This window comes from Platalea leucorodia (assembly GCF_965183815.1).
Source record: "Platalea leucorodia genome assembly, chromosome: Z".
In the NCBI taxonomy this organism is placed as follows: Eukaryota; Metazoa; Chordata; class Aves; order Pelecaniformes; family Threskiornithidae; genus Platalea; species Platalea leucorodia.
The window spans coordinates 28098787-28123884 of record NC_138858.1 but is presented as its reverse complement, the minus strand read 5'-3'; the positions used below and the strand labels follow the sequence as shown (position 1 = coordinate 28123884).

The 25098-nt window shown below is 45.9% G+C and overlaps 2 protein-coding genes across 7 annotated transcripts in view; both read right to left on the bottom strand.

Moving 5' to 3' along the window:
* Positions 1–20424, bottom strand: GCNT4 (glucosaminyl (N-acetyl) transferase 4). Of its 6 annotated transcripts, XM_082336588.1 has the most exons (5): positions 20333–20424; positions 15949–16158; positions 6515–6581; positions 6214–6411; positions 1–3097 (listed from the first exon to the last, which is right to left on the bottom strand). In XM_082336588.1, the coding sequence occupies exon 5, from the start codon at positions 3094–3096 to the stop codon at positions 1729–1731; it is 1368 nt and encodes a 455-aa protein (XP_082192714.1). In that variant the 5' UTR covers position 3097; positions 6214–6411; positions 6515–6581; positions 15949–16158; positions 20333–20424; the 3' UTR covers positions 1–1728. The 6 variants fall into 6 exon arrangements, with proteins under 6 accessions (XP_082192714.1, XP_082192715.1, XP_082192711.1 ...); XM_082336589.1 differs by having other exon boundaries at positions 6214–6581; XM_082336585.1 differs by lacking the exons at positions 6214–6411; positions 6515–6581.
* Positions 20425–24592: 4168 nt separating this feature from the next.
* Positions 24593–25098, bottom strand: part of ANKRD31 (ankyrin repeat domain 31) — a gene marked incomplete at both ends in the record, with an annotated part of 68503 nt that continues 67997 nt past the window's right edge. The window contains one exon of the mRNA XM_082335399.1: positions 24593–24744. Within this exon, the coding sequence (XP_082191525.1) occupies positions 24593–24744 (152 nt within the window). The remainder of the gene's footprint in view (positions 24745–25098) is intronic.

The window sequence follows — 25098 nt, the reverse complement described above, 5'->3', positions numbered from 1 at the left end:
GCAATTAGTACTGTGTAACCAATCCACAACACCCATAGGTTTTGAAGTGCTTAGCAAAATAATAGAACATCATTGTTCCCATCTTACAGCTGGAACAGCTGAAACAGAAAACTCAGATGACTTGTCTGAGGTCTCATAGGAAACCAGTGTCATGAATGGGGAAAAAGGCCCGCGATTCCTGACTCTCAAACCCAATCTTAAGCCACAGAGGACTTGACCATGACTAAATTTATAAACGAAAACTGAGACCAAAAAATGACTTGGTTCTTTCAACTCAAATAAGAAACAAAGACTTCTCATGGGTATGAGACATGGCCATTATTGCAGCAATTTGTGGATTAGTGAGACCAGATATCCCAAAGTCACTCATGGGAAGAGGTCCCTTAATAAAAGCGAGGTGGGTAGAAAAAGGACAGTAACATGGAGCAAGCTAGACCCCAGCATCCACTGGAACCATCAAGATCAAACACCCAAAATGCCAAGAGGCATTTCTGAGTTGCAAGAGTTTCTGCAGAGACCCCTGCACTAACAAGCACTTCCCTCATGCTGTAGTGTGGGGAACCCAGCTGCAAGGAGGCTCCCGGGCTGCTTCGTTACCAGGAGGCCTGGCAGACCCATGGGAAGCAGAGGCTGTTGGAGAACAGTTGCTCTACAGCTGAGCCAGGGCTTACTCAGGCACCCGTCCGCCTGGGATTGTGGTGGCACAAGACCATGAGACTTGCACAGAAAGACACTGCTACACAGGGTCTTCATTTCTGCAATATGGCTATTCTTATGATTACCACACGACTTCACGTTTTGCTTTTCAACATAGCATCACATTGCTTAACACTAATTAGAAGTAGCACTTGTTATCCACTGTGTGTAGACATACTGTCTCAAGAGAACTAGGATTTCACAGGAGGATATTTCTACGGGCAGAGATAGAAGATTGACCTCTTTTGGCATGGATATCTACTCTAAGGGGCTGCAGAGACTGCCCGTAGGGCACCATCATATACTGCCTTTGAAGAATAACAGTACATAATTCTGTTTCAGTCAACCATCACTGATTCCATAGGCATGGCACAGCACCTGAGTACATGCATCACAGAAGGAAAAGTAATGCACAGATGAGCTGGGAGAAAAGAACAATGCTACAGACAATGTGGTATCTAAGGATCTTCTTTCCCTTATACTATCCAGTCATATTCACATTGCGAAGATCTTTGTTAGCTCCCACAGACGGGAAGTTTGGGACTTCAGGTGAGGCCACATGGCTCATTTGGTGTCATGCTGATCTCTTGGTTTTGTCTGTGAGCTGGGCACTTCCAGTTTTCCTGAGGTAGCAGACACAGAGGTCTTTGTTTCATACCTTTGAGAAAAACAAAAGTGAAGGAAAAGGAGACAGGCAGACAGATGTGTTGGAGTTTCTTAGGAAAGACGCAAACACACTTGATGTAAAACACGTTTCTGAAATAATCCATTGGGACAGACAGCACCAGAGCCTCCAAAAGCAAACCTCACCCTCTCAGAATCACGCTGAAGAACAATTACAGGATTATTGTGGCAAGTTACAAAACAGTTATTCAGAGAGGCATGACTTTTCATAAATAAATGTCCAGGCACCTGGCTCTCCAGGGCCCTGAACTTCATGCAGAACGGATGTTTCACTTGCTAACATCCTGCAGCAGGTCAAGGCAGGGGAACTGCCAGTACACAGTGCTGACAGCAGGGAAGACAGCTCTGCTATAGCGAGGCATTCATAGAATTTATGTGCAGAAAGTATTTATCAGAGGCCAAATATACCCACTCTTTCTGTTGTTCTGCCAGTTTTTCTGCCAAGCATTTTAGCAGGACAGGGTCTACTTTGGAGTCAAACTTGTTGGCGAACCAGTGCCCATAATTCAGAAGCCATCTTAATTCTGCAGCCCCATAGATGCAGACACTGCGAAGGTGGCTACCAGTGCAGGGAGGATACAAATGGTCTTCAAGATAATTCCATTTCACCAGACGAGTTTTGCTTTGTAGGTCTGTTATGTCCTGGGCTGACCTTGGAACTTCCCCAGGGACCCCAGGAACACGTACAAGAGTAGCCCAGAAATGTTCATCTGGAGAGTACGTATCCCTTGACCACTCAAAAAAATCTTTTGCAAGAGAGCTTTCAAGAGTATATTGAATAAATGCCCGGCTTAAAACAAAATAGGCACTGCCTACAAATACCTCAATATTATGAGGTGGCGGATTCTTGGAAATGTTGGTTTTTACAGGCATCTGCATGTATTCATAAGGCACTTTCATAAGTTCATAGTGATAAGTAAAACGTTCTCTTTTGCTACTGCTTGGCTTTATAGTTTCCAGCATGTTTCCTCCACTGAGTTTCTTCAGTTCAGTGACCAACTCGAAGTTTGACCTCAAAGGGAAATCTTGGCCACACAAATTAATAACATACTTCCAGGGAACTGAAGAGTCCATCAAATCAGATAAACAATTGAAATCTGCTTGCAGCCGTGAAATATGTGCATAGTCCACTGTCTCCAATTTTGACGCAATGAAAATATTGGGGAAACATTTAGCTAGATTGTTCATAGCAGATTTGAAACTTTTAGCTGCTTTTTGGTCATAATGGATGCAGTAAATATTTTGATGGCTGTACAGTGAATGTATGAGCCTTTCTACCATTACCGCATCTTTGTGAACAACCAAAGAATAGGCAACTGGAAAACTCTCCTCCTCTGGAGAAACAGGTTTTAGGTGGTATTTCCTAAGCGAACGATACACGTGGCAATCACTCGTCATTGCTATGACATCTTCATCAGCTAAATCAATTATCTCTTTTCTTCTTATCTCTAAACTCTTGCCAATTTCATAGGGATCTTGTTCATATATAGATGAACAATTAATTTCATACTGGAACTCATTTCTAAGGTAGGAATACCTGTTTCTAATGTAAGAAGAAGTGCTCAAGAAGTGCTCAACCAAATAAATGCCCTTAGAGGGAAAAAAGTGTCTTTCAACATGGAGGAGCTTCAGCAGTGCAATCAGCCACCCTGTAACACACAGGATCAGGATCTTCCTTCGTGCGGGACATTTGTAGGGACACTTGCGTCTCTTCATTCTGCAAGAAAACAGAGACACGATGGTATTTTAAATCAGGATCAAAGCATCAGAGACAATTCCAGCTTCTAACAAAGACATGTGTACACCGGTATGTCTACAGCATAAACACCATCTTAGCAGGACAGGGCAGTGGAAATCTGCAGCTTCTTCTTAATCATCATGTTAATTCAGAGACAGATTTTACCACAATAATAGGCAAAGATTTCATTCCCCTGAATTAGCTGACTGAAGGCAATAAACCAACTCGGATTTCAGATGATTTCCAGCTTAATAAGAGTGTTGGAACAAGACTCCCACTGTTTATTTTCCAAACCTTTTTAATTTCTTATGAGTCACAAACTGAAACACAGCACCCCTGCATTGGCAGAAACATGACTGTCCTCTAAGTGAGTAGAAAGGATTGTTTATTTTCCGGAGTAACTCCAGGGGATTCAATGGGAGCAGCAAGGGGATCTCTTGTGAGTCTGCAAAGAATGTGTGCTTAATGGTAGATATTACTATTAAAAAAAAAATAAAGCATTAAACAGAAAGCTTTAGAATTCAGTCAGAGCATCCTCATTGTCTCTAACACTGGGGCTGGCCCATGAAGATGTCCAAGGGGAAATGATTTTTCTTCCTGTCCTCCCCCAACAGGGTCTGACAAGCCCAAAGTCTTCCCTTGTCCAGCTTTCTTCTGGAAAATACTGCTAACCTGCCCTGAAGAAAGAGATGGATGAAGACATAGCACTTCCATCAACTGGAATGAGTATATAATGTAACCTTTTGAAGGCAGGAGGGGTAGTAGTAGAAGAGCAATAGCACATCTATCCTGTTCTCTGCCACGTGACACAACCTCAGATGCAACAACAAAAACCCACACATGGCCCCTTTTTATGCAGCAAGGTATTTAATAACATTCTTGTGTAGCAACTTAACAACTGAGGTATTACCACAATAAAAGCTAAATACAGTGATCCTCTTTCCATATAGCTTCGCTTTACCAGCTGAGTGCAAGCAGCATTGTTGCTATCCCTGAATTAAAATTAGACCAGAGTCCACATCCAGGTGCAGCATTAAACTTAGCTCTACTTAGCTTAAACTAAGCGCTACTTTGTCTCTAAATTGAACAGCTCCCAATATTTTCTTTTAAGAATATGTTCCAGAATGCTTCAGAATGAATAAAATGGTGGGGCCACCAGAAGTGGCTCAGATGTCTGCAGATCCCACGTATGCATGTAAAATCAAGTACTGAGATGTGCATGCAACACTTACTGCAAGACTAACTTAGGCATCTTTAGCATTCCCACCAACGTCCGGTCTTGCAAGCTGTAGCTTCAGTTAAAATGCAGCCTGTCAAGAAAGAGCTGCTGCATTAGTCTGTTCTCCCTGACCTTCCCTTTCCCTGTGCGTCTTTCTTCTTGGTATTTCTCTTCTGGGGGCAACAAAAAGGAGAAGAAAATGTCACCTCCTTCTTTCACCTGGGGGTGGCAGGTATAGAGCAGGGTGAGCCAACGTGCACCTATGTTGTAGAAGCCAGACCTCAGCAGCTCTCTGCAGTTTTTACAAACAGCCTCCACGTATGCTAACAAACAAAGACAAAAAACAGATCTATCTTCCCACGAAGCCAAAAATCCCACCTTTGCCCTTAGCCAGCAGGTGCTTTTCTTCACTTCTTCTCCAAACTAATCCCAGGTCAATGTCTGATCCAGGTCTCCCCTATACCTACTTCCTTCCTGTACCTATGTTCCTGGAGAAAAGTCACTCTCAAAAGCCACTCCTAACCCAAGCCAGGTTTCCAGCCATGTGACAGAAGCCGTGTGGAGGGGAACACAGCTAACCTGCCCCCATTTTTCCTTTGGAGGGAGAAGACCTGTGTGACGCCATCTGTCTGTGAAACCCGCCCTGTGCCTCTGCCTGGTGGTCTCCCTGGCCACCAAGGACAACATCTACCACTCCTGGCTGAACAGAGATCACCTCATCCAGGGAGCGAATCTTCCCTTCCTCTCCACCTCCTTCAAAAAGGCAAAAGAGAGCCTGGACAAAGGAAAAGGAAGGGAAAAATAAAAGCACATCCTCCACTGCTTCAAACCCCCTCTATCTATGGTAGCCCTGGTCAGCTTCTACCCAGTGCCCAACATTCTGTTTCTAGGCAAACCAACAAAAGAGCCACCACACCACACCTCCCTGCCTGAAAATACCAATCTAGACCACTGGAGCCCAGGGTGGTCTCGTGTTAGACCAGGATGTGGAAGAAATCACCTGGACAGCACTGAGGACTCCCTCTTTGCAGCTGATGAGCAAAGGATCCACACTCAGCTCCCTGAATATTCCTATGGTTTTTGGCACTGCCAACCACAAGACACTACTGTGCCATATAAAGAGGTCATAGAAATCCAGAAGACTGTGGTGACATGGTTCAAATTCCTTGTGGAGAAAGAAATTAAGGAGCACTGGCGAGAAATCTCAGCTCCTCCACTGAATCCCTTGTTTATGGAGGATCTCCCCCTAATCCTGGCCAGCACCTGGTCAGATGAGAGCATCAGGAGCCAGCAGTTATATCCACAGCCCCATCTCTTTATTTGTTGTTTTGTTTTGTTTTTACAACACACACTAACTATATCACCCTCACCACAGTGGTCCAGACAGAATCAGGCCATGTGTGACCCCAGCCACTCTTAAGCACTCTAACATCTCTCCAGCAGTGCAGTTCACCACTACCAATATCCCACTGTCCCTCCTGCTCCATCCTTATCACATTAATTTCATACTCCCTTGTTGTTACCTTCGAGGCACTCCACAGCCAGGCTTGGTATATCAGTACGAGGGCAACAGCTTTGCTCTTTAGGAACAAATCATTTGCCTCTAACCAGGATGAAGTTAGTTTCTGCAAAAGACCGTGATTTCTTGAGGAACAGTGCGAGACCAAGGAATTAAATCCCTCGGGACAGAAAGGTCACCAGAGATCTCATCAGGTTTTGATTCAAGTGCAAAACTCCTGTTTCTTACCACATTCATTACTCAAAGCCCCACTCAGACATAGCAGTGTACTGTACACATGGTCCTCTCTGGACGAGGAAGGAATGAATGACATGCGGCAGATGGGAACAGGCATCTAGAGCTACCTGAAGCACCTACCTGCGGTAGCACTGACCAGATGCTACCTCCAGTTATCTTGCTCATGAGTATTTTTCTCTTGGGTGCTTCCATATTATACACAGGACCAACGTCCCCTCTTTTGCACAAAGATTTTATACTAGGAAAGGAGCTTGGCATTGCCATCTTGCCTTGTTTCATAAAATGTTTGCACTTTCTCTTCTACATGCAAGAAGACTCCTGAGGAAATTAATGGAGACTGATCTCATCTTGTGACCAACACGTATCACACAGCTGATCTATATACACACATATACAGCGTCTAACTGGTCAGGGTACTTACTAGCTGGGATGCAAAGTATTGAATGATTCAGAGAAGATAAATGGGTGGTTTTATTTATCCTTTGCATCTGTAATGCAAGCACAAGAGATGGTCAAAGAAAACAAACATGCAACAAATGCAAGGGAAAAACATTTGTGTTGTGCAACAAAACACATGTTCTTACACAACACATAATCATAGCCTGTCATAAGGTACCTTAAAGACCATGAACTCAGCAGGTTTCAAGAAGGAATTATGCAATCAGCTGGCTATTGAGAGTTTCCAGAGTTACCTTTGCCAATACATAAATATGGACCGACAGCTAAATTCCCTGGAACCATGACATCAGACAATTACCGGCTGCCAAGACTTCTGACTGGAAATTTTTACCAATAAAAATGTTTCTTGTGACCGTCACTCTGTGCTCTGAATCTGCTTTTATCTACTGCTGGACCAGAAGAGGGATTGCTAGTTAGATCCATGACAGCAACATTTGTATCCCACACAGAGAACAGACAGGTTTTGCACTGGTGCGTTTCGCGGCCTTTTTTTTATTTTCCTCCCTGGAAGAAGCTGTTTTGGGCAGCTTTACGCCTTCAAACACTTCAAATCATTTGCTTTCTGCAACTGCGCAAGGTCCACATTGACAAAAAAGGAGGAACAGGGAGGGTGGTGGGAGAATTTCACACCCTCTTGAAAAAGTTCAGCTGCTGATCAAGTCCTTCCACTTGCTGAACACTGTCTTGGCCTTAGTCACCCACCTCCTCTCCGCCCCACCCCCGCCAAGGTGACGAAGCAAAGGCTGAGCCTTGCCACTCTCAAATTGAAACTCTTGGTCCTCCCCTCCAAGGTGCTCTCCAGCTAGGCTCAGCTGTCTGTCTGTGTCTGCCAAAGGCAATGATGCTGGACTTGCAGAAGGACCAGAAAATACATGGCACTCTTCAAGCAGGCAGTGGATCTCCCCTGCCTCCTACATGCTTCAATCCAGTGCACGCGTCTTGTTTTTTGGAAGGCTGCAGAAGAATTCTGCAGGTCTCCTGTGGCTCACACAATAGTCATAAAATGCTCGAAACCAGAGGACAGGCTTTTTCCCCTGTGTACTGAAAGTGTTGTGGCACTGAGAGAATTCAGATTCAGACTGAAAGTGTTGAAAGTTATGAACTGAGCTATGGCCAGCTAAAGGAAGCACTGAGAAGAAACGCCAAGCTGAAGGCAAAAGCATGCTAGAAAATGCATATAGGACATACACTAGAATTAGACGTTGGTTTCTACTGACCTACAGCAACTGAGGAAGAGAGGGAGAACGTGGAAATAAGAACAGAGGAAATAACACATATGTGTCTATAGACATTCATATGTGTATTTTGGGTAATACAGCAAAGGTCTGGGGAAGTGAAGTGACGTATGGCCTGATCACATGGGATTTTCTGTGGAAGACCTGTTGCCTTAATAGTCACTTCCAGCTGCTATCAGCCAGATGTGCAGAAGTTTACTTTCCCACAAAAAAATGTTGCTCCTACTTGGAAACTACTGAACCTTATTCCAGCAATCTGTAAAAATAAATTAACAGCTAGTGAAGCTGCAGATTACCCAAGAGTGTGCAAACCCCTACAACAGGCACATCACAAATGTGAAAAGCAGCATTTGCATCCATACACCATTCCTAGACAATTTGCTTGGGTAAATCACATAGCATGCTTGATACCCAGGCCCGTACTGGAACACTGTCACAGTGGTAAAAGTAAAGTGCACTTATAAGGCCAGAGAAGCAAACTGAACCAGTGGCTATTTCTCTTGGCTTTTACAATATAGATTACTATAACAACACAGAAATGTTGAATTTCTACTGAGAGACTGTAGTTGCTTGAAATGTTAACTGCTTGCAAGGTGAAACCAGAGGAAAGGCTAATTAAAGGTAAATTAAAGCCTGCTTCTAGGATTCTTTTGGGAGAGAAAAAAAAAGTATTAAAACAATTCTAATTCTAGCTCAGCTAACTCATAACATTTCTACAGAGCACCAGGCACTTACCCCGTGGACTTCCCTAAGCATGCTTTTGGGGTGTGACTAGTCCGGATCTGCCACAAGCAAAGACTGCAACACATCAGGCATGTATGTGACCAGGCGCCTCTCTATCGGAAGGAAGCAACACCCGCACCACCCCACTCCTCCCCCTCTCCTTACCACACCAACCCCAGTGCAGCCTGGGCCCCAGGACTCTGCTCTTGGGTGCTGAGAGGGGGACCGGACAGGATCTGGCACGAGAGCACAGCCACCGGCTGTGACTTTCTCCCGTGCGTGCCATCCCATCCCTCCAGAGGTCACCCCGACTCCTGTGAACAGGAATGGGGGTGAGTTTGCATGGCCAGGCACTCGAGGAGGGCAGTAACCCCGGGTAGTCACCAGGCATAGGACTTCTGTCCAGATCCTCCCCAAGTTATACAGCCCTTTCATGAACCCTTGCCCCCAGGGAAACCCTCCTTTCTCTGCACCACACTTTTGCTAAATCTCCCAGATTTTACCTTCTCCATGTTGGCCAAGAACAAACACCCACATTTGTATCCGGCTGATTAACAGACCCATTATCAATTTGTTACATCAAAGTTTAATCCACGGCAATTCATCTCACAATTTCCATTGGAGAAATCTGCATTTCCCTTGTTGCTAGCACCATAATGCAAGACGCACAAAAAATTTTATAAAATTCTGGGAAGTGAGTCTTCCTCCACAACATCTGCTTGCATTCAGAGAAGATGGGTGAAGACAAAGCATCCGTTCCCCAAACACCGACTACAGCTCTTAGCCTCTCAAAGATCATGCCCTCAGCTGCAAAGATTGCTGGGTTGAAGGTTTCTTTATTCATAAAGCCACACACACCACTCAGGATTCAATCACAAAATGAAAACAGGTCATGTTGTTGGGAAGAGGAGGAATCCTCTCCCCAGGCGCTTGGGCTTCAGGTGGGAGTGCAGCGTGGTAGCTGGGGAGTGGTCCAGCTAAAAGCTTCCACTTACGAACCACAGGCATTAATTAAAACTCTTCTGATGGACAGCAAGGCTCTAGCATGCCTTCTGCAATACTGAAACTTAAAAGGTGATCCCTGAGAAGGGTTAAGCAAGGGTCAGGTGTGCTGCTATCACCAGATGCAATCTGGTCAGAAAACCCTGAACATCCTGCTCTGTAAGCCATGTGAACAACAAGGTGGTTTTGCATTTCACTGGCACTCCCAAAAAACATCCATGTTGCCTCAAGTCAATACATTTCTTTCAAGCTCAAAAGAAATGTTTCTTTTTCACGATTTTTTATTTAAACCGAACAGAAAAAAGTTCTAAATGAAATCCAATTTTGAATGGGAACAGAGTATCAGAGATGGCAACAATCCATGTTTTGCCTTGTTTTTGTAGTTTAGGTTTTCTGTTTTGTCAAAATTAAGCTGGGTTAGAGCAACGTTCGCTTTTTCATTTGCATTTCTCATAATAAAAAAGATGTTCTCTTCTGTAAAAATTTGTAAAAAGTAGCAGTAGCAATCCTGGCCTCCAAGGCAGAGCCTAAGAGGGAGTGATGATTTGCCTGCCTAAAATACTCTTCTGTTGTTTCACCTGAATACTGGGTAATTTTTTGTTACATTCTGATCTAAACACACGGGCTAAGGCCACTGTGCACTATCACAGAGATAGCAAGGTCATTGCAAGTGAAGCTTGTAACTCTCCTATATTATTTAATTTGTATAATTTATAGTTCCATAACATCGAACATCTAAGATGCTGTGGAAACACCACCAATCAGTGTAAGCTAGATTTAAATTATCTTTGAATGTGCCTACTTGAAGTTTCACTGTATTTACCAAATCACTGCAGAAGTGGACCTTTTAAACTACTGCATCTTCTCAGTGGTATGCAGACAAATATATCACCATGGTTCAGCTGGTGAACTGCATATCTGGGGCAACACAGGATACCTCCTACCAGCCCAGCATCTCTTCCCTGGAGGGAAGTAGACCACACATACACAAAGAGGAGCAGGGAGAAGTCATGCCCACCTCCCTGTAAGCTCACAGCCCTTGAAAGAAAAATAGGAGCTGCTGATGCCATGTGTTGGAGGAGGAACAGAACAGTCAGATGTTAACTGTCTGAGTCTGTACATTGTGAGATGTGGTGGTCCAAATTTCTGTTCTGAAGAGCCTCCTATGAGCATGCAAATTAATTTATTGGGGATAACATTTTTTACAAGCTATACATCCATTCCTTCAGAGTAAAAGCAAGTTTAAAGCACCACTCCTACTGAGAAACCATATAACCACACCATCATGCATTATTTCCTAGAATAATAGACTGGCTTGAGTTAGAAGGGACCTTTAAAAGTCATGTAGTCCAACCCTCCTGCCATGGGCAGGGGCATTTCTACTGGGCTGCTTGAGGTTGTCCCACAATATCTAGGAATGTTTTATGCCAGGCAGCAGAACTCAATGTGGTTAAATTACCCAGAGTGCTTCTGGATTTGGCCTTGAAAACCCGCAGACAACCTGTTCTGTATCCTGGTCACTGTATCACACATGTGAGACCCATCTTGCCCAACGTTTGTCAAACTAAGTATCTGAAGTCCCTCCGCAGCTGGTGGAAAGATATAAGGAACTGCAAAGGACCATCAATTCATTCCCGAGCACAGGCTGCGAGTCAGGCTGGATGAGGCATCCCTAGGAAAGTCACTGTCCCAACAAACAGGAGCCAGGACAAGAGCTCTGCTGGCAATGGCGCAGCCTTGGTGCACCTCCAGTGTGAAGCGTTCTGCGGGCAGCAGCATTGCACCTGACCCTGATCCTCTGCCAGTAACACCCCAGCAACTCCTCTGCCCCAGAGTGGCACTCAGGAGCAATGGAGAAAAGTCAACCTGGAGGCTGCTCTGCTCAGCACAAGCCTGAGCCAGCCCAGAGAACCAAGTTCCAGCTCTGGCTGACCTCCAATGGCTTGTATCCACCAGAGTTACAGCAGCTTCGGCCCTCTTTGAGGCTGCCCCTCTATAAAGGGTTAAGGAGGGATCTGAGCAACCCAGAGAAACAGACAGGTTCCCTTCAGCAGCACAGAGAAACTGGCAGGCTTTGGGCTCACGCTGCCTCTCTGAAGGCATGTTTCCACTTTACTAAGACCCTAATGATTTACATATGGAGAGCCCTGGTTCCTGAGAGAGCCCAGGGCTTTCCTGCTGCTCCTCACACTATTATTTCTATTGTTTCCATAAACCCCGTGTACCCAGAGTAACAGCAACTCCCAGTCTGTGCAACTCAGTGATGCCAATGTCATTCTTGCACAGGAGGAGTCTGCAGCTCCCTTCACCCTGAGCAAGAACAAAGTACCAACTCTCACGTTCCTCTTGCTCTGCATGGCAAGTCTCACCTGCAGTCCACACAGTCAACTGCCTCTTGCATCCCTGTATCGGCAGTACAAATGAGAAAATATGAAAACTGACTGCCTCATGGCAAAAAAGATAGTGGACCCCCAGCACTGAAGAAGCAGCCCCAGCCCCTCCAGAAGCCTCTGTTCCTGTTTCGCAAACAACTCATCTGTGGCTATTGCAAACAGCCTTCTTGGGAATAAAGCTGTTTCCAAAAAGCTGTTCCTTTAAAGTAACAGCTACATTATTCAAGGTAATTTTTCTTTAACTCAAAAGTCAAAGACCTGTGGGCATTTACATTTTAACATTTACTCTTTTCTCCTTCTCCCCATTTAGCAAAAACTCCCACAGGGCAAACTCAACCATGAAAAACAATGAAGGTTCAGACAAGCTGCTTTTCATAGAGACTATTTCTGACTAAAAAGTACTCAATTAAGAGTTTGCTTTAACCGGTCCAAAAAGGGCAAATGTGTCATTGGCCTGATCAAAATCTGTGGTCTTCTTCCAGCCTTTCCTATGCACTGCAGAGGTGCTCCCAGTTTGTCTGCATTCAGATCACACTGATTTATTAACAGTTCGTCAACCACTTTGTTTGAGACTACAAGGAACTTTGCAACTCTGCAGCACTTTGTTCCCTTTCCTCATCATGTCTTTTCCGATATAGTTTGTACTCCACTGAACACAAGTGCTTCGGTGATTAAAGGTAGAAGCTGCCAGGTGGACCTACAGAGCCCACAAGCTCCCTGGACGCTGACCGCAGGGTGGAGCTGTCATGAACTGCCTGGGTCCATCACAGGAAGACCAGTGCCTGGTGGGGCCAAGATGCACCAGAAGCCTACCCACAGGCAGAAGGATGAAAAACTTGCTTTGAAGGTTGGGTTTTGTTCAAGGAGGCTGGAGGGATCTCTGCTCAGAGTGGGCTGGCCCCATGGAGAGGGGAAGGCACTCCAGACAGTGCTGAAAGCAACAGATTCAGCAGCAGGACATGCAGGCAGGGCTGCCTGAGGAAGCTTGTAACCTGTCTGCGTGCAACAACCAACACATCGCAACTCCCCTGAGGAGCACAAGGCATGTATCAGCCAAGGTCCACTGGCTCCCCTGCTCTGCCCTCTGCCCGCCCTTCCTGAAGGACCTGTTCAGTAGGTAAGAAAAAGTTCACGCTCAACCACCAACTACATTGAGCTACAGAAAAACAAAAGTCATGATCTCCCTTAACGTGTAGCCCTACAGAATTTATACTACTTCTTTCCTACTTTAGCATTACCCATCAAAGAGCTCTGTGGCTCTCTACAGTTGGCTACAGATGCCACAAACAACTTCTGGTGTCATGCCAGTCAGCCAGCTGGTGGGAGCTATCTCTATCTGTTGTTACATCAGCTTGGGAGCAGTTAACCCAGAGCGTGGAATGGCAAGATACGTTGGCTGCTACCAGAACAGGGATTCTTGGAAAATTCAGGCTGCGAGTAGGCAGTGCTCTCTCCTCGGTGGATCTGAAAAACATAGTACTCGCTACGAATGCTGTCGTGGGGCAACTTGCCTTAGTGTTTGCCACAGAGCAAGAGTTAAGTGAAAAGGTCAAGTCTGAATGCAAGTCTGTGCAAGGAAAGGAAACAGAGAAAGCAAATGTAGGGGAGCAGGAGTGCTCCTACCCCACCATGTTGTCCTCTCTCCCATGTAGAAGCCCTTCTGCCGATGCACAGCATGAACGAGGCTCCTTGCTTATCACTTAGGTTAAAAAAACAAAAAGGGAATGGGTGTTGAGGAGCAGCAGAACAGAGGCTGGGAAATTATAAAAGAGGAGAATTGAGAAAGGGATCAATGAGGGTAAGTGCTTTAATGTAGGTAGCATTAACAATAACAACAAAAAAATGAAACAGAGCACCACAACAGGTGCTTTCTCTGACTTGCTACTCCCCCATCCCTTGAGGGCATCTGAGGCAAAACCAGCGTCTACACCTTGCCTTGGAAACCAGACAAGAACACTTTGAGAAAAGTTCTCCCTGATAAAATATCTCTGTTTGCTTAATACGCACTGGCTCACACAGCAATGCAAACTTGGTCAAGTTGTTTGCATGACCAACTCTGCAGAAAGATGCAGTTAGCTCCTTCTGGTTTTCCCTCTGCTCTATACAAATCAGGTCACTTGATGGGTCTCTGGGGAAGGTAGAGGGGACGATGTTCTTGGGAAGCTAGGGAAGGAGAAAAGTAATGATGTGCTTTGCCGAGCAATTTTTTTTTTTTTTTTTTTTTTAGTAAACTGTCTGTCTGAATTAAACTTTTAACTCTACTTGATTATTCAATGCTGCTAGCTGGGAAAGTTAATTTATTCATGCACTAGTGTTTACTGCTGCTAGCTGGTTATTTCCATCGCGAAATTATCTATTGATAGGGATCACAGAGCTTCTGTAGGAGTACTTTTTATTGGCATTAAATCTAGATCAGTTGATTCTATTGAGTTTATCTGGTTTTCCACTCACTTTGCCTGCACTGGAGCCTCAGCCTATGCCCCTGTAACATAGCAGCGCCCATTACCAGCCTCATTCCACACAGCTCACCCCCTTGTTTTGGCCTGCCTGATGTAATACGTTGAGTTCCTCTAAATGACAGAGAACTAAAGAGCTAAGTAACTACAATTACTTGCATCCTGTCTTATCCTCTAACTGCGAGATGTGGAAAAATACACTATTACTTTTAGACCCAAGCCTAATTAAATTATGAGCCTGCCAATTTTAAGACCCTGAAAACTTAAAACAACAGTGCCCCAAGGAAAAACAACAACAAAAATCTACAGTTTACCACAGCCTGTTCTGTGCTTCTGGAAGAGGAAAGACAGCTTCTCACCACATACACAGGAAACACAGGTTCAGCAAAGATTTGGCAATTATGGGTATCACATATGACTTTGTCCCGGTGCTAAACATGAGGACTCTTCATTGCATGGCATACATAGATCTGTGTTTCCTAACAGAGCCTGCTGTGCTGACAATAAGTTGTTTTGCTTGTCTCTCTGCAATTCAGTCCCAACTCTTTCTATGTTCTTTAGAAAAGGCTGGATGCTCTTTTCTAGTTGCCTCCAATACATCAGTGATCCTCATAATTGCAGTAAAATATCTAACATTAATTCCTGCATGTCCATGTCTCAGAGATACGTTGAGGTAAAGGAAGTCTGTGTTTCTGCTCTCTGGCCAGGAAAAGAGGCAAGCGACTTCTGCAGGGTCATGCAAGAAGACAGCAGCAGAAGAGAGAAGCGAAGCAGGCTCCTCTGTATCCCCAACTAATCTGAACTGCTTTACAGCAACTCTTCATGGAAGCTGTTCCGGTGGAGGCCTGAAAAGAAAAATGTCTCGGCAAATCCCTTGGTACATGCCAAACTATTCTGTCCTGCCAGTCAGAGGATTTGCAGCCCTGTTAAAGCAAGGAAGTGTTTAGAAAGTCTAGGGATAGCTGGCCATGGAAACTCTCAAGCCTGATTGCTTATATGCCGAGTATTTAAATTCTCCGACTTTAAGAGATTGGAGTATCCATGTTTGCCAAAGACTTACTGCACCATAAAGGCAGAAGTCAAGATAAAAATTTTCAAATATATTAATTAATTATTTTTTAAAAATACAAACCCCAGTAGCTAGAGTTTATTCACTTCTAATTTAGGGCAATCTAGAGTTCAACAGCTTTTTTCTGACTCGTATGAGAGTTTAAAATAATACTATTACTACAGTGGAGAGAGGGTTAACCTTTACCCCCAAACTACCGCATAACATAAAAATTGGGCCCAAAGGACCAGAACTTGTGTATATTGGCAAGGAGTAGCACCGTAAAAGAGGGTGGAAGTTTCCTGTTAGACAGGGAGGCAGGAGAAACTGCACCGCGCTGCAGAAAAGCTCCCATTAACAGCTCAAAATATTTCTCCATTTCCTTCACCTCTCCACCAAGCTGCTTGCAGACTCTTGTCTGCGAGGCCCTGCTGTAAATCACGCCCTTTGAGTCAATTCCCTCCATGTCAAAGTCTTCACTGCTAAAGTCACAGCTGCTCGCATCAGCAAGATCATTTCAAGGAGAGCTGCAGACCTACCTCCTGGACTTTGGTGTTGTCTCTTCCTCTTGCAGAGCTCTTTAGGATGCTCTGTCCCAGAAGATCAACATGGGCAGCACGGACAGTTTGGTGGTTGAACAAAGTCCTGGTGTCTGCTCCATCCTGCTGGTGCCTGCAGCCTTCAGCTTTATCGGTGTTTCAAGCGCGTATGAAGTCGGATGTACAGAAGTAGCAGGGACGACATTATTGCTTGCACAGATTACAAAAGAAAAGTGTAAAATGTTAGCTGAAAAATAGTGAGTATGGAGGCTTTGTGTGATAAGCTGTGGAAGCCATTATCTGTATAATAAGCATATATTTCTGTTTACTCGCATATTTCTAAGCACCACGAAGATGGGGGAAAAAACCACTGTAAAAAGAACAGATTACATCAAAGCAACGTAATTTCCTTCTACGGCACGGTGAAGAGGACTTGGGGAGAGGCAGAAAAGCGCCCAGATGTGACGAGTCTCTGTCAAAAGCCTCACCAAGTTCAAGGCTCACATGGTACTTCAGGTACCAAGTTTTCAGGTCTCGGAGGCCTTGCTCCCTCCACAGATAAAATAGCTCCAACCAAGCCAAGGCCAGAAATTTGGGGTACTGGTATGACCCCCATAGCCATGGTGATCCTTTCTGAAACTCTGTTTAGACACAATGATCCGCACTGCAAGTTAACCTGTATGTAAGTACCTCATATGGCATACAATGTCTCTTATACGGCAAGAAATGTATTTTTGTGCTATTATACCTAAGTTTTGCATGTTTAATGGTTACAAAGAAATTTGAGGAACAAAACATTGTACTATTTGCATGTACCACAAATACTACAGTATTTTCCCTCGAAGAAAGCACAGCAGCAGTACCCCTAAGGTGTATGTGGCATTCTCCTCCTCTCCATCCACATTTTGACCAAAGTATTGTGCATACGAGCCTCCTCTTCATTATCAGCCTTCCAGCTCATATGGATTTATAAACCGCACATCTCTGTGCTAGGGAGCCTATTATTTGTGCTCCGTTCTCCAGTGTGACAGGAGCAGGCTGAATCTCGTAAGCTCCAAAGAGAGGTCTGGGTGCCAGAGATCCACAGGATCCCACAGTCCTGCCTTAGCTCAATGGGCCCAGTGCTGGCAATTCATACAGTAAGAACAGTTTCTGAATTCGCTGCTTAATATTTGGCACTCCCTGTATGCATAAGATGCAATGTGGCATGACAGTAGCTGGGTCAACTTTACCCCTTTTCAGTGTGATGGCAGGGTACAGTGGGCAATGGTATAAAATGTTATTAATTGATAAAAAAATTAAGAACATAGAAATATAGAGATTATGGGAATTTCCTGTGAGATGAAAGCTCCCAGCACATGCAAAACTGGAAAAGGTCTGCAGGCGGCTGTGCATCTTTTGATTTAGAGTGCTGACTTGTCTTTGCCTGAAAAGCAAGCATGCAGAAAGACCCCCCCATCAAACAACGATGGACCACAAAAATGCGCAGAGGCCAACTGCGCTCCGCAACATCAATCCAAAAGGAAAAGGTCTTTGATTAGCACCAGGGAATCCTACCCAGGCCAGTGGCTAGCTTCCTGATGCACCACGCAAGCCACATTGCAGTTAGACAATACAACAAAGCATGAGGATGTGTGGGTCTCCGATGGGCTGGTATGTACCCTGTCCTATGCTTAATCATGTGTCTGTCTGGGCATGATGCAATTAAAGAACTCCTCTGTCTTCACAATACTCAAAGCAGAAGGACCTGCGTGTTGCACTTGCTCATGTTGCAAATCCTGGTGAAGATTTCTTCATTTCTACGTTTTTCAGGGAGAGGTCTGATGAGGCTTGACTTGTTGACAGTTACACAAAACTTTTACCTCCCTTGCTGGACTCGGCACCCTGCAGTTTATGTTGCAGAAATGAGCTTTTTGTGACTCACCTGCTGTGTCTCTTAGTTCCTTTATTAGTATTTCCTGGGAAACCTCAAAAGCTGGAGTCACTGCTGATGCCTTTTTATAGCTCTAACAGCTACGTGAACACCATAAGCTCCTGCTAGAGTCCTCTTAAGCATCATCTGTTAGGGAGACCAAACGCTTCATCAGCACGCATCAGGACATGCTCCTTACCCACTTCCTACCTGAAGTCACTTCGTCACGTAGGTACACAGTAACCACCCAGACTGATGGCTGAGCAGATACATCAGTACCTCTCCGGTGCTCCATGCTGAGCTCTGACCAAGAGCTAACGCGTTTCCAAAATCCCTGCATCGCCCTTTCCTGAAATTTTTCTGCTGAAGTCTGAAAATGCTCTGTTTCTGTCCTGTTAGTGGACATAAAGCTTCTTGAAATCATACTGTACATTGTGGACACCCGCTCAGCCATATCTGGCCAGGCTAAACAGCTGCCAGGCTGACAAGATCCGTGTGATCAACCATCTCTGGACTTAGCTGTTTGTTCTCAACCAACGTTTCAACATTTCCCAGGCTTCCCTGCATCCTATACATCAGCGGTCACCAGTTTCTTTATACCTAATGACAGCACACAGCTTTGAGCCCTTGTACTTTTTTAATTTTACCTTCTGTTAATTCTTCCCAGCTCACCTGGACTACTTCTAAAGAATTTCAGAGATCTAGTCTCAGCTACTAAGGCATTTTTAAGATGATCACAGACAGCCTGTTGACTGATGAGAATAATTTGCATATATTAGGCCAGAAAATAGCATGCACAGTATAGGTTATCATCCACAAAACCTATAGAACCCAGTACACACATGGTTTTCAGTGTCTGGTCCCCTTTCCCGCATCCCCAGTGTAATCCCAGGATAAGGGTTCTGCCAACACAAGCAATTCAAACCTGAATGTATGCCTTATCACCATTATTCCTTTTAAAGAAGTTGTAGTCCTTAAGAATTGCTCATTTATATGAATCGTGTGAAAAAGCATTAGCCATTACTCTCCAACATCTGCACGTGTTCTTTGGGTTTCCATTCCCTTACAGCTCAGCAGTTTCCAAAGCCAGGGATTACAACTTTCTGCTTCTCATGAAATTTCGATTTCTTCCATCCGGTTGCTTTTAAAGCCACATAAGTTTTCTGACATCCAGTAGACTGGGGCAGGGACAAAACACTCTACAGCTGACCTGAGTATTGTGTAAAAACCCACTTTCTCGTACTTGTTTTCAATCTTTTGCCTTCCAGCGTCACTTGACTGTTGTAGTTCTTGGTCTGAAAGAGAGCAAGCAACTCTTCCCTGTTCACCACCTCCACTCCAGTCGCAAGTTTATCTACCATATCTACCCCTCAGCTGTTTCTCTCCCAGGCTACCAAATGCAAAAAGATTATTATTAAGGAAGTTTATTTATTTTAAAAGGTTGCTCTTAAGGAAATTTGCCCAACTCAAAATGAAACAGGCTCTTTTATGGACTAGATCTCTGGAACAAGTCAGAAGACGTTCAATGGAGCAGATCCTCAGGTGGGACAAAGTGGACGAGTTAACCTCAAGGGAAGTTCCCCTTAAGCTCTCCTTCCACAACATAAGCCTTGTTCTGATATTAGTAAGTCTGTTCACCCCATAATGAGAGAGAAGCTGCTACCGTCTTTCCTCGAGGGAAAACCATTTTTTTCTGACAGATTCTTGCTGTTCTGTTACTTTTTGTTTCTTCACAAGGAAAAAGAGCCTCTTTCCATACTAAAGAAATGAGTAAGTGCACTTGGCAAATTAAACACAGCTACAGACTAACGCCTACGTTTTTAGCTATTTACTGAGAGACAAAAAAAAAAAACCCACCAGAGACTTCAGCCGATATTGCAACAAACCCGGCTCCTGTTACCAAACCACACGTTAAGTTGGTGTAACTGTTGCTCCTCAAGAAGCGCTCCGGTGGCTGCCGCAGCTGGGCGCACCCACGGCGAGCCGGGCTGCAGGCAGGTGGCTGCCCCGACTTCAAACGCCCGCAGCCCGTCGGCCGCTGCCGCCTTCTGCGCCCGAGACGTAAAATCCCCCCGTAATTAACTTTTAAGACGCACGGCGCCTTCTTACCGGAGCTCCCGGGCAGCACCCGCCGCCGCCGCCGCCCCGACCCGACCCGCCCCGACCCTCCTCTCCTCCTCCTCCTCCTCCTCCGCCGGCCGCCGCCAGCGCCGCGCCCTCCCCTCCCGCCCCCGCGCAGCCACGCAGCTGCCGCGCCTTCTTCCTCCTCTTCCTCCTCCTGCCCAAACTCCGCCGCCGCGGCCGAGCCTCCCAAGTTTGCGCCTGTGGCGGAGGCGCCGGGAGGAGGCGGGGGCTGCGGCGGCCCCAGCGCGCCGCGCCGCGGAAAAAGTTGGGGCCCCGCTCCGTGGGCCGGGCCGGGCCGGGCCGGGCCCCCGCGCTGTCCCGGGAGGTGCCCGCCGGCAGCGCACTCACCGGAGCGGAGCGCGGCCGTCCCGGGCCGGCCGCTGCGGGCAGGGCGCGCTTCTCTGCTCGGAGGCGCGCGTCTGTGTCTGTCTGTCTGTCTGTCTGTGTGTGGTGTGTGGGCACGGACATGTGTGCGACACGGCACCCCATGACGTGGAGGAAAAAGGAGGGGCCGCCGCCCGCCCCGCAACCTGGCGGGCAGGAGGAGGCGGGAGCAGCGGCGGGGTCCCCGGGCGCGGAGCGGGCGCGGCCGCGGCCGCCCCTTCGCCGAGGCCGGCACCTGGGCTGGGGAGGAGCCCGGAGCCCGCCGCCCCTCCTGCAAACGCGGCGCGGCGCGGCGCGGCCCCGCTGCTGCCCCCGCGGCGGCCGAGGGCGAAGCGGAGCTCTGCCCCGCGGCTTTGCGAGCGCTGCGGCCGGGAGGGAGCCCTCCGGGCGGCCGCGACAGGACGGGCCCGGGCGGGGCCCCGCTGCCGCCGGCCCCGGTGCGGGCGCGGCCGAGGCCGAGGCGCATCCGCCGGCGCGGACGGGCCCGGGCTCCGCGCCCTCCCCCTCGGGGCGGCGGCGGCCGCTGCTCGGCGGCCCGGGGAAAGCAAGGAGGTGCCGGGGGCCGGTCTGCAGCGGCCCCGGGGCGAGCGGCGCGGATCCAGCGGTGGCTGCTGCTCTGAACTGAGGAACTGCGGTCCGGCTTTAATCCTCTGCTAATGGTGAAACAGCTCGCCCGTGCACCGGGCCACTGCAGTTCCCCAGCGACTTCCAGGCAAAGGCCGGTGTTTTAAGGTCAGGCTGAGCTGCTCGGCTCTGCTCTCCGGGGCCTGCGCGCCCGCCGCACGGCTCAGGTGGGAAATTTGGAAGACGCCCCCAGAGCCAGAGCGGAGAGCATCTGTCCGCCGCCGTAGCGCAGACCTGCAGCTGGGCACGGCTCTCACAGCCTGGCTGGAGGCTGCGAATTGCTTAGGCCATTGTAGCCGAGTTACACGTCACCGTGTGCCCCAGCTCCTTCCACGGCAGCATCAGTGATACCGAAAGGACACAGATGCTGGACAACTCACCTGCGGGTTCCTCTGCTATAACACCACCGGTGTAAGCAGTAACACTTTCTCCCAGAGACAAAGCCAAAGCCCAACAATACCCTCCCCTCTCCCCCAACAAACAACAATAAAAAAAACCACCAACCCCCCAAAAACATACATATATATGAAAAACTCAAAGAGTTCTTTGAATCCTGTTCCATCTTCAAATTGTTTTACTTCCTTCCTGTGTCATGTTTAAGCTTCTTTTCCTGATATGGCCAGAACCTTGATCATTCAAATTCCAGATCATCTATATGATAATTTCCTGCCCGACTGGTTACTTGACCACTGGTGGCCAGAAAAAGGGCCTGAATTTCATATATGCAGTTGTTCATTCTCTGCATCATTTAAACAAGATGTTTTTCTCCAGTTTACATTAAGGTCTGAAAACCAGAAAAAAAAAACCAGTCTTTGCTTCTGTGTCATAATGACAAAACACCAACTGCAGCTCCTCCAAGAACTTGTTCAAATTCCTACGGCAACATTATTCTGGCACCCCTTTTGCCTCCCCCCCCCCCCCCCCTTAGTTGCATTTCCACCATCAGATGCCCAAGGTGTATTTGCGCCGTACGCTACTTTAAGTACCTTTCCAAAGCTGGCCTTCGTTCCCACGTTGCTCTTACCTTAACTGCTCTTGCTGGTTACGGTTCAGCTTTGCCTGGAAAGAAGGTGCAATGGTTTGTGCTGATCCTCTGCCTAGAGTGAATTTAGCTCTATCCGCATCTTTGTCTCTATTTCTTTTCTTTTTTCCCTGTGTCTCCCTTGGTTATACCTTTTCATAACCTCTGGCCCGTGTTATTCAGGAGGTCAGCTTATCACATTGGTCCCTGCTGGCCTTAAAATCTTTGAATCTTGCGTTGTATTGTCTGCCTCCCAGCTGCTTATCTTCCTTCTCACTCTCATTCTTTTGTTTTGTGCCTCACATTCTTCCTCAGTGGTATTAATCTTCCACTGATTTTTTTAACTCCATCTCGGCAATAAATAAATAAATAAATCGGTGGAAATATGAATCTGAATTCGTGGCTTTTGTTCACTGCATCATCTCTTTCTCCTCTTATTCCCCATCTGAATATTAACCGCAGGCAGAACACCGGGTCGGGGGTTTGTATTCTTTGCGTTTTATGTCCTTTTTACTTTAGCCTGCACCACACAAAATACGTGCTAACTCACAGCCTAGGAGTGGAGAAGGGGTTTACTAAATAAAAGAACTGAATCATGAAAGGAGCAGGAGGGGCTGGGAGGTCTCACCCCTTGCTGTTCGTTCGCCAATTGTGAGCAGAAGCTTTATTGCTCTGTTGTAGTTAGGATCACTGCTAGCTGCCCATCTTTGACCTGTGACAACAGCTTGTGTTTTTATGCAAAAGGACCCTTAGAAAGCATAAATTTAAACAGAGAAAACAAAACACCCTGTTCATGACGGTAAGACTTTTTGCCATCTCTTAATGGATCTTTAAGTTAAGAAAAAGATTCCAGTAGCGAGAACAGGGAAAATTCACAGTTGTAAGAAGATTTGGGAAGCAGAATCCTACATTTGTTAATCATGTTAAAACATATGTTGTCAAGCTAACACCTTTCTCAAGATGCTTATATACAACACAAATATTGAAAAAAACCCTGGTAGCTTACTTTTACATATAGTGTCAGTAATACTACTGATAAGAAGGTCTTCATGTAACACTTTATGTTTTTAGCCCTTTGCCCAGGTTGAATCAATCAGATTTTTTGTCACTGTATCTTAGGATTGCCTTAGGTCATGTAATCACGTTAATAAAATGGACTAAAAGTATTACTGTCGAGTCCTCCCAGTACTTATACATGAATTTTATTAGACATCTTGTAACAAAGAAAAAATGACAAACAAACGTCTAAGTAACTCAGTAGCCATTTTAACAGGCACAAGTCTTTCACTTTTCAGTGAAAGTGTAGTATTTGAATGAACATTTCCTTTAAACCAATACGTCTTCAGGTTTGTTTTGCTACAGCACCTGTGAGACCACTCCATTTTCTTGCTGTGTGGAAAGTGACCTTTACTAAATACCTGTCACTTGATAGCCTTCAACTTTTTTGACTTCCAGGCAGTTTGCGTTTCTTTATCCTTGCAGCCCATCAGGCTATGATTGCTCACGCATCCTAGGGCACAGCATTAGCTCTCTGCACATCAGACCCCCCTCCCTTCCCTAAACCACCTTCTGTTTAAGACACTAATCAAATCTCTGCACAACAGCTCTTCGCTCTCCAAACAGCTAGCTGAGGTTGTTACGTATTGACAGGAGATATTTCTCATCCCATTCACTGGAGTTATGAGTAGCAGGTGTTATTATTTCATCTCTTCTTATAATCCAGAGAACGAAAGAGCAAGAATGCCATTTGAATGCAGATAGCTCTCATGACAGTCAAATGTGTTATACATATGCTACTGAGGCAGATTCACACATTGTAAAATTAAAACAAATAGAAATCCTCCAGAGACTGGGGTGAAAATCTAAGATGTTGTTAGATTGAAAAATTTGTGTTCCACAAACAGGCTAACTGCATTTCTTGCCATATGTCAGCACATTTTCTGCCTATCAGAAAGACTTGGCTGGAACACGAGTGGAATTTCCCTGAGCACTTCCAATGGCTAAGATTCCTCTTTTAACCTCTCCCAGCACCCGCCCCCTTCTCAAACGTTTGCACGTATCCATGCCATGTAAAGCAAAGCCGCTGGTGATTTTCAAAGCTGCCCATCTTGATTTTTTGCCTAACCTAACAGCTTACATTATTACACAAACATGTGCAGCCGTCTCTGATAGCACGTGCTCAGGCAGAGCGGTTCCAGGTTTAGGTGTAGGAAGTGACTATTGATACCTGTCTGGTTCTGTGCACCCCCGTCAAGCATGGGCAGCCACTGAATCAGTGGAATTTCATACAAAGTTAACATCCTGGAATATAATTCACAATGATGAGCACCAGTGTGTAACAGCCCTCATCTACTTCCCCGTTTCTTAATCTTACAGTGCAAAATTCAGTATTGACAGGTATCCTCACCTGCTACAAAGTAATCCTCAGTTCCTCATTTACCCAAACAATCTTGCAGTCCATTCCAAGTGCTGGGCAAATGATTTATCAAAATTACAGTAACAAAGCACTTAGTTCTAGAAGCTCAAATGTTTACTTTTAAGTAACAATGACAAAAGAAATGTTAGCACTCAAGAAGTCTTTAGAATCCAAAACCTTCACATCCTTTGTAGAAATTCCAGTGCTTTTCCATTACAGGGCATGGTAGAAACTCCTCTTTACATACCATTACTATCTCACTGAATTGAAGAAAATGTGTCAGACTTCCAACTGAGTTGAACTGGACAGAAGAGCCTGTTGAAAATGAATGCAAATGATTACAGAGTGTATATTAGAGTAATGGAAAGCAATCACTGGCACTATTATCTAGAGAGGTCTTAACAGCTCATTAGAACCACGTAAGCGTTAGAGACCCCTAGGAATCCGTAATGTGTCCTAGGAACCTTGTAGCATAAGACCTCAGCCATCTTATCTGTATCTCTCACTTGCACCCAGACTTCAGTGAGAAAAGGGCAATACTACACTTCATGGTCCTCAGGGCGAGAAGTCAACGGTCCTGGCCATTTCCAATTACATAACAGGAAATTGCAGTTGCTCTTCAGCATTGCTTGAATTTCACATATTATTTTCACGGAGGGGTCAGTTTAG